Here is a 10200-nt window from a genome sequence, read left to right on the forward strand (position 1 = left end):
TTACATTTAGTTTTAATCGGTTCCACAGATAAATATTGTGAAAATAGCTGATCTACAAGCTCACAACACCTCACACTGCGAGGCGTTGTGTTCTTGCGTAATATTTCACAATTTGAATTCAATTTGATTAAAAAGGTCCTTAAATTGTCACTTCAGAAATGTGCAGATATACCCTGCATACTGTATGTTGGTTTGTTTACTGTTAAGTGAGAAAACAATGTTGTACATTAAGCTAATCATCTGGGGACCCCCAAAATAATCTTCCCAACACCCAGTTTGGGAACCACTGATGTAGCCTACATCACCATACAGATCAGACACTGTGAAATGTTGGGACGCTTCTGGGAGGCACCTGTGGGCGCTGAGATCCCGATCAGTTTGAGGTCTTTGAACCGTTCACACACACTGAGCAAAACATCAAGGGAACAAAGCCCCATTTGGCTCGGCGGGCACCAAAAACAATGCCGGCGAGTGCGGATAATCGGCACTAAAATCTTGCAGTCTGAACTCGACAAAAGCCTCAGTAGGACATGATATCATTCCCAGTTGATTCCTAACATCTGACAGCTGAGTTCCCACAACTTCTCTGCCACAACGTCATCTCTGGATGCTCTGCTGCCACGAGACAACTTACAATCACTGTAAGAGAGAGAGAGAGAGAGAGAGAGAGAGAGAGAGAGAGAGAGAGAGAGAGAGAGAGAGAGAGAGAGGGGGGGGGGGCATTTAGGTAGAATATATGCATACACTGCAGTAGCTGAAATTGTGGCTTTTTTATGCAGTTTTTGTCTTAGTACGGTAGTTTCCGAACACAATTTGTCTTATATCTTCATTCTGGACATAAAAAAAAAACATGATTTACCTGTAGTATCCTCCACTCTGTGAGTGTAGTTGTGGCTCGACGCTGCAGTAGATGGTGGTCTGAGCTCCCTGGGTCACAGTCTTGGTGAACGGTCTGACAATCTTCCAGGAGATGAGCAGGGCCAGGTTCATGTGTCTCTTCAGCTCTGTCCGGACAATACCCGGGTGGACCGCATACACCGTTACACCTGTACCTGTACCAGGGGGGACCGCATACAACGTTACACCTGTTCCTGTACCAGGGAGGACCGCATACACCGTTACACCTGTACCTGTACCAGGCATAGACATATAAAGGTAGACGCCTCCTCTGGCTCTGAAGCGTGTGTATCTCGGACGCACTTCCGCTTCCTCTATGCTTGTGGGGGCCAGCTGGAAACTTCCGTGTGCGTCACAGAAGGGGGCGTTCGGTAGGCCAATCAGAGGAAGGTGGGGGCGCGTCTTTTCCCGGAAAAGACGCACTGTGATTGGCCAGTGCCCGTTCCCCCCGGAAATGGTGGCCACCATATCAAGCACGTCGCTCCAATGAACTGCAGAGGCCAATGAGGTATCTAGGTTTCTATATCTATGGTACCAGGGAGGACCGCATACACCGTTACACCTGTACCTGTACCAGGGAGGACCGCATACACCGTTACACCTGTACCTGTACCAGGGAGGACCGCATACACCGTTACACCTGTACCTGTACCAGGGAGGACCGCATACACCGTTACACCTGTACCTGTACCAGGGGGGACCGCATACACCGTTACACCTGTACCTGTACCAGGGAGGACCGCATACACCGTTACACCTGTACCTGTACCAGGGAGGACCGCATACACCGTTACACCTGTACCTGTACCAGGGAGGACCGCATATACCGTTACACCTGTACCTGTACCAGGGAGGACCGCATACACCGTTACACCTGTAACTGTACCAGGGAGGACCGCATACACCGTTACACCTGTACCTGTACCAGGGAGGACCGCATACACCGTTACACCTGTACCTGTACCAGGGAGGACCGCATACACCGTTACACCTGTACCTGTACCAGGGGGACCGCATTTACAGTTACACCTGTACCTGTACCAGGGGGACCGCATACACTGTTACACCTGTACCTGTACCAGGAGGGACCGCATACACCGTTACACCTGTACCAGGGGGGGCCACATACACTGTTACACCTGTACCTGTACCAGGGGGACCGCATACAACGTTACACCTGTACATGTACCAGGGGGGACCGCATACACTGTTACACCTGTACCTGTACCGGGTGATCCCAAAGCCTTGTACAAGGAGGCGCTTTGAGTGGCAGTTGGGGCAAACGTTCACCCCAAAACATGATTTAAGATTCTGTCGATACATAACTCGGACGGCGCTGAGTAGGCTCAAGCGAACCTCACAACGTTCGGCAAGGCAACTCGCTCGCTTTAGCTCGCTCGGAGGCACGCCACCAGACCAGACAAAAAAAAGGGTTTTGGGCTGTACTAGAATGTGAGGAAGCGATATAGGCTTTGGTATGTCGCACCTGTACCAGGGGGGACTGCATACACCGTTACACCTGTACCTGTACCAGGGGGACCGCATACACCATTACACCTTCTGTTCCATAAAGAGCTGGAGAGACATGGAGACTGCTGTTACTGAACAAACACTCTATAGCAATGATTACTATCAGAATACGGAGCTATTTAACACTAATTTTAACCAAAGAAAATGACTTACCCTAACCTTAAATATAACATGACAGTACTTCTTCCACCACACCACCACTAAGTATAAAACACCCACCCTGTAGCCTCCTGGCCATAGCTCTGGTAGACAGGATGTTGGCCAGTTTGCTCTGTCCGTACGCCCTCCTGGGGTGATAGCTGCTCTCACTGTTAATGTCCTCCAGCTGGATACGCCCCCAGGCATGTGCCATCGATGATAGGTTGATAATCCTGGAGGGGGCGGAGCTCTTCAGCAGCCCAATCAAGAGGAACGTCAACAGGAAGTGACCTAGCAACACGAGGAAGAGAAGAACAATGCAGTCAGAAGACCCATAAAGGAGTGTGTCAAAGAACATTGAAGTCCCTGACCTAACCCTAACAACCAACGACTAAACTTAACTATAGCCTACTATCAATAATAATCACTTAATTAACAACCAACCACTAAACCCATACTTTAACTTAACTATACTATCAATACTCACTTAATTAACAACCAACCACTAAACCCATACCTAAACTTAACTATACTATCAATAATTAATTAATTAACAACCAACCACTAAACCCATACCTAAACTTAACTATACTATCAATAATTAATTAACAACCAACCACTAAACCCATACCTAAACATAACTATACTATCAATAATAGGGGCGGCAGTGGCTCAGGGGTAGAGTGGCCGGGTAGTGTGAACTGGAAAACCGCAAGGTTCCCAGTTCGATCCCGGGCTGGGGCGCTCCCCTAGAGTTAGTGTCGAAGTGTCCTTGAGCAAGACGCTGAACCCCTAATTGCTCCCGATGAGCAGGCTGGTGCCTTGCATGGTTTCCTCCGCCATCGGTGTATGAATGTGTGTGTGAATGGGTTAATGGCACAATCAATGTAAAGCGCTTCGGATAGAAACGCTATATAAATGCACCATTTACCATTTACCAATAATCACTTAATTAACAACCAACCACTAAACCCATACCTAAACTTAACTATACTATCAATAATTAATTAATTAACAACCAACCACTAAACCCATACCTAAACATAACTATACTATCAATAATCACTTAATTAACAACCAACCACTAAACCCATACTTTAACTTAACTATACTATCAATACTCACTTAATTAACAACCAACCACTAAACCCATACCTAAACTTAACTATACTATCAATAATGACTTAATTAACAACCAACCACTAAACCCATACCTAAACTTAACTATACTATCAATAATCACTTAATTAACAACCAACCACTAAACCCATACCTAAACATAACTATACTATCAATAATCACTTAATTAACAACCAACCACTAAACCCATACCTAAACTTAACTATACTATCAATAATTAATTCATTAACAACCAACCACTAAATCCAGACCTAAACGTAACTATACTAACAATAATTAAAGAGAGAAGACCACCGAAGAAGAGTACACCCAGAAATCACATGATCACAACATGAAAAATCTAGGCACGTTTCATGTTAAAGGATTTATAAAAGCCAATTTTTCTCCGCTTTCTGTTGTTTTTCTGCTGTGTTTCATTCTGCATAATGAGTACTTTCTACTTTTGTACTTTGAGTATATTTTGATACCAATACTTTTCCAATTTACCAATTTACCAACTTGCCAATTACCAAGTACTTTTACTCAAGTAAATTTTGAATTACGGACTTTTACTGTAACAGAGTATTTCTACATTGCAGTATTGATACTTTTACTTAAGTAAAAATCTGGACCTTCAGGTCCTGTTCCGTTGAAGCAGTCCACGCCTCGAGATATTTGAAGTCTTCGGCTACTCAAGACCTTAAATGGTCAACACACACCACACACGAGACAAAGAAGGCCCAACAACGCCTCCACTGCCTCCGGCAGCTGAAAAAGTTCAGTGTCAGCCCCAGCAGGTCCTTTTACAACAGCATGGTCGAGAGCGTGCTATTGTACTGCTGTACTGCTTGGTATGGCAGTTGCACCGCACTCGACAGGGGGGCCTTGCAGAGGGTGGTGAAAGTGGCCCAGCGCATATTGGAGGTGAACTTCCATCCCTCCAAGAACTCTATGAAAAAAGATGCACTGCCAAAGCGGATCGGATCATCAAAGACACTTACCACCCCAGCCATAAACTCTTCAAGGCCTGCAGAAACCCTCGCCCTGGTAAACGGTTTCTTAGCATCCCAAGTACCACCAATAGGACACTAAACAGCTTTTTCCCCACGGTAGTGAGACTGCTAAATAAGCAGTAGTGTAGGACTGGCTGTACACTCTGGACACACTGGACTTAATTATTGTTGTTTTATCTTTTTATCTATTTATTAATATGAGTGTCGTTAGGTTTTTAAATTAAACAATCTTAAAGTTTTTTGCTTTTTTTGCACTCTCAACTGCTGTTGTTGTTTTAAGCTGCACTACAATGTTTTTCACCCACTGTTTTACTTGTAATTCATGTGATGTGACAATAAAGTTCTATTCTATTCTATTCTATTCAACCTCAAGCACCGTGGCAATATCTTTTATGGGTCCGTTTGGTTCCCTTTGCACACTCCTTTGGGCAGGCCCCCAGTAGGGTGGGGTCCCAGAGATTAAAAGAATACATCAAATGGGGTCTGTGCCCTAATGCATATCAAACTGGGGGCCCTTGAAATGAAAATGGATTAAGTTCTATGTTAAACAAAGACTAAACCCATGACTAAACTTAACACACTGTTAAGAATAATAGTTTTTCACCCAGGTGGTTGACTCCAAACTGCATTTCAAACCCATCAGCAGTTTTCATGTAGGGACACATCATGACTCCAGCGTTGTTGATCAGGATGTGGAGCTGAGGCTCTTCTGAAATACAATACATTACACTAATTAGACTGCAGGTGCAAACATGTGGCCAATAACAACAGTTATTTCAATACTTTTACATCTACCCAACTAAATCTCAGAGGAAAATATAATACTTTTACTCCACTACAACTATTTGAAAACTTTAGTTACTAATTACTTTGTAGATTTTGATTATTATTACAAAACACACATTAACCACTTCAGCCCTATATATATTTCGGCTATTTTCAAAAGATTTTTTATACATTTAAAAACTTGTGAAATGGGACATTCTTCATAATGAGTACTTTCTACTTTTGGTACTTTAAGTACATTTTGATACCAATACCTTTGTACTTTTACTCAAGTATTTTTTTTATTCCGGACTTTTACTTCTAACAGAGTATTTCTACATTGCAGTATTGATACTATTTGAGTACTTTTCCCACCACTGTGCGTGCGTTTGTGCGCGCGTCTCACCCTTGTTGATGTTGGCAGCAAACTGTGTGATAGACTTTGTATCAGCCAGGTCCAGTTCCTTCACTGTCACGTTATGGTTTCCAGAGAGCTCTATGATCTCATCTCTGGATGTCTCTGCCTTCACCACGTCTCTGCATGCTAGGATGATCTTCCCACCTGCAGGAACTATTAACTGAGACCGATTCTACATACACACACACACATTTTCACAATTTTTCAAAAATAGCAGATCTACAAGCTCGTAGCGCGGCACTCGGTGCCACGCTACGAGCTTGTATATCTGCTATTTTTGAATAGCCCAAAGTGTAAAATAATGCTTTTTAGCTCAAATCGAAAAATGACACAGTTCCAGGTCTTAATGGGTTAATGATCAATCAATCAATCAATCAATCAATCAATCAATCAATCAATCAATCAATCAATCAATCAATCAATCAATCAAAAAAGCTGTATTTATAAAGCACACTTCAGACAACAGGTGCCGTTCAATGTGCTTCACAGGAAAATAAAAGTAAAAAAAAGAACCCAAGAAGGCAAAAAACAGAAGAATTAAAGCTTCACTATGTTTTTTTTTAAGAATAAAATAAAATGTTGTCCAATCTGTATGGTAGAGTATGTTAATACAATATAACTTATACAATTAGGGTGGTTGTATTTTTTCTCCCAGCTCTTCTGTTGAGACATTTAGATTGTGTCAAAGTCATGTCTCACCTAGACACAGGATTTGACGATTTTGAGCTCATGGTACATTTTCAATTCATCCCCTGAGCAAGCAGACCGGCTCAATTAGCTCAATTAAACATTTCAGCATTTGCGCAGTGTGGCGGTCCGCCCCCTGATTTTTATTTTCACGTCACGTTCATTCACTAGTTCCACTCCCCATTCACAAAACCGGCCAGCCTATCACCTCCCTTCTGTCTCCGCACACTCTCCACCCCGCTCCCTTTGAAGTGCACTCCAGAAACTCACCCCGCTGGCTCCGTCACTGTCTGTGTTTGTTTGTGTAGCATCTGTGTCTCACAACCGAAGAGGCTGCGACCATTCGGGTTTGTGCTTAAAGTGGTTGTAACGTCCGTGCGCCGCGCGTGTTTCCAGTCCGCGTCGGGAGGACCGTGGGATCCGCGAAAAACAAAACAAACAACAACTGAACATCTGCGAGGCGACAGCACGCCATGGTACCAAAGGTAAAGGGGAGCCTGGTTGTTGGAGTGTAACGTTTCTTTGGAGCCTATTAACAGGCGGAGCGCGGAGGTTGGAGGAGTTTTGGAAGGGGGTTATTTTTGTTTATTTCGGGCGAAACTGTTTCCTAAACAGGATTATTTTGGGCTTTTTTGGACTAAGGAATTATTAACTGTGGGTATTTTTGGGAAGTGGAACTGATGAACTGAACTGAGTTATGAATAAATGCCTACAAGGTACTTTTTGATGGGAGGCATGCGTTAATCCGACAGACCTTTTCTCCGACTATGTGGCATCCGCGTGCGGTTAGGGTTAGGGTGCGGGTTTGGTTCGGGTTTAGTATTGGAAACGTCGGAGCGCTGCGCTGTCGGAGGAATGCGCTGTCGGACTAACGTACTGCACCCCTTTTTGATTTAAACGAGGACTGCGTGTTATTTTCTTTAATGTGAACTGTTTTGAAATATATTATCTCCCCCCTGTGTTGCTACCTTGTCGTTGGTGGGGGGGCTTGTGCATCTCCATGACCCTGGGGGCTATACCGGAGGGGGGGTCAAACCCCTCGTAGGTTCAACCAAGCCGGGCAGGTTTCAGGGTAGAGGTCAGACGAAACGCAGCACCTGGTCCTCCAGGTTGGGGGTTGGGCGTGGGGCTAACAACCCTACCCCGTAAAAACATCGTCTGTTACAGAAACGCAAACAAGAGTAAACCAAGACATCCAGTCCCGGGGAGAAGATGGACCTTCGTCAGAAGGACCTATGACGCAGGGTGGTGAAAGCCAGAAGCAACTGGAAGCCACTCTGCCGAACATCATCCTCTCAACCAGGGCTACCACCACCATCGGTACATGGAACGTAAGGACCATGTTCGAAGCTGGAAAGACCGCACAAGTTGCGGCCGAGATGAAGAGGTACAACCTTAACATACTCGGGATTAGTGAGTCTAGATGGACGGGTTCCGGACAGAAAAGGCTTACCACAGGAGAGCTGCTGCTGTACTCAGGCCATGAGGAGGACAACGCACACCATACCCAGGGAGTTGCTTTGATGGTGTCCAAGGCAGCTCAGAGAGCACTCATGGGATGGGAGGCCCATGGCCCTCGAACAATAACAGCATCCTTTAAAACAAAAAAGCCAAGAATAACCCTAAACATCATCCAGTGCTATGCCCCAACCAATGACAGTGACGAAGAGAGCAAGGACGAATTCTATAGCAGGCTGCAGACCATCACCCAGACATACCCAGAAAGAGATATCACCATTCTAATGGGAGACCTCAACGCGAAAATTGGAAACGACAACCGAGGATATGAGAGGATCATGGGACAGCATGGTCTAGGAGAGATGAACGAGAATGGAGAGAGATTCGCAGACCTGTGTGCTAACAACAACCTCGTTATTGGAGGAAGCGTCTTCCCCCACAGGCGAGTTCACAAAGCCACATGGATATCACCGGACCTCTCCACCGAGAACCAAATAGACCACGTATGTATCTCTAAGAAGTTCAGGAGGTCCCTTCAAGATGTACGGGCCAGAAAAGGAGCCGACGTAGCATCAGACCATCATCTTCTTGTTGCCAAAGTTCAGTTGAAGTTGAGGAGAAATTGGGCAGGTGAAAAGAGCCAGAGGCAAAAATTCAACACAGCAATATTAAGAGACGCAGCAACAGCAGAGAAATTTAAGATTACACTAAAGAACAGGTTTCAGGCCCTACAAGAGATGAACGGAGAAGAGGAAGGAAGTATAAATGGGGTGTGGAAGGCTGTTAAGGAAGCCGTAATCACAACTTGTAGGGAAGCACTGGGCCCACGGAAGGACAGCCACAAACCGTGGATATCAGCAGAGTCACTGAAGAAGGTTGAGGAGAGGAAAGAAAAGAAGGCAGCCCTAAACAGCAGCCGTACAAGAGCTGAGAAAGTTAAGGCTCAGGCACAGTACAGTGAAGCAAATAAGAAAGTGAAGAAAAGCATAAAGACAGACAAGAGGAACTACATAGAGGCCCTTGCATTAGAAGCAGAAGAAGCAGCTAGACATGGGAACCTCAAAGACCTGTATGACACCACCAAAAAGCTGTCAGGAAAGACCAGCAAACCTCAAAGGCCGGTAAAGGACAAAGAGGGAAAGCCGATAATTGGTGAGGAAGGACAGAAGAGAAGATGGATGGAACACTTTGAGGAACTGCTTAACAGACCTGCTCCACAAGATCCACCGTATATCCAACAAGCAGACAGGGATCTGCCAATAGACCTCAGTGCACCAACAAGAGAGGAGATCCGAAGTGCCATTAAGAAGCTTAGAAACGGCAAGGCCGCAGGCCCAGATAACATCCCGGCAGAGGCATTGAAGACGGATACTGAGACAACGGTAGCGATGCTCCACCCCCTCTTCAAGAAGATCTGGGAAGAGGAAAACATCCCCTCTGAATGGAAGGAGGGCTACCTCGTCAAAATGCCAAAGAAAGGGGATCTCAGCAACTGCGCTAACTACAGGGGGATCACACTACTTTCCATCCCGGGAAAGGTTTTCTACAGAATCCTACTCGACAGGATGAAGGACGTGGTGGATCCTCAGCTAAGGGACCAACAGGCTGGTTTCCGCAAAGACAGATCTTGTTTAGACCAGATTGCCACGCTGCGCATCATCCTTGAACAATCACTAGAGTGGAACTCACCGTTGTTCATGAATTTCATAGACTACGAGAAGGCTTTCGATAGTGTGGACAGGGAGACCCTTTGGAAGCTTCTCAGACACCATGGAGTACCAGAGAAGCTGACCAACATAATCAGAAACACCTACGAGGGAATGACCTGCAGGGTGATCCATGAGGGTCAACTCACCGACGCCTTCTACATAAGAACGGGAGTGAGGCAAGGGTGCTTACTATCGCCATTCCTGTTCCTGCTGGCTATGGATTGGGTGATGAAGCATTCCACAGCTGGCAAGAAAAACGGTATACAGTGGACAATGTGGACTCAACTTGAGGATCTCGACTTCGCAGATGACCTGGCCCTTCTCTCTCACACCCAGCAGCAGATGCAGGAAAAGACCAGCACCATTGCCTCCAACTCGGCTCGCCTCGGCCTTAACATCCACAGAGGGAAGAGCAAAGTCCTGAGAGTAAACTCTGCCAGCAATGCATCCATCATGCTGGAAGGTG

General features: G+C 45.4%; 1 protein-coding gene across 1 annotated transcript in view; it reads right to left on the bottom strand.

Annotated features, from left to right (window-relative positions):
* Window positions 1–536: 536 nt before the first annotated feature.
* LOC311045997 (retinol dehydrogenase 12-like) overlaps window positions 537–10200 on the bottom strand; it is a gene marked incomplete at both ends in the record, with an annotated part of 15960 nt that continues 6296 nt past the window's right edge. Inside the window, 5 exons of the mRNA XM_084058067.1 lie at window positions 537–639; window positions 860–1052; window positions 2647–2856; window positions 5302–5406; window positions 5869–6024. Of these exons, the coding sequence (XP_083914193.1) occupies window positions 537–639; window positions 860–1052; window positions 2647–2856; window positions 5302–5406; window positions 5869–6024 (767 nt within the window). The remainder of the gene's footprint in view (window positions 640–859; window positions 1053–2646; window positions 2857–5301; window positions 5407–5868; window positions 6025–10200) is intronic.

Source organism: Gymnoscopelus microlampas (assembly GCF_963454915.1).
Source record: "Gymnoscopelus microlampas genome assembly, chromosome: 5".
Taxonomy (NCBI): Eukaryota; Metazoa; Chordata; class Actinopteri; order Myctophiformes; family Myctophidae; genus Gymnoscopelus; species Gymnoscopelus microlampas.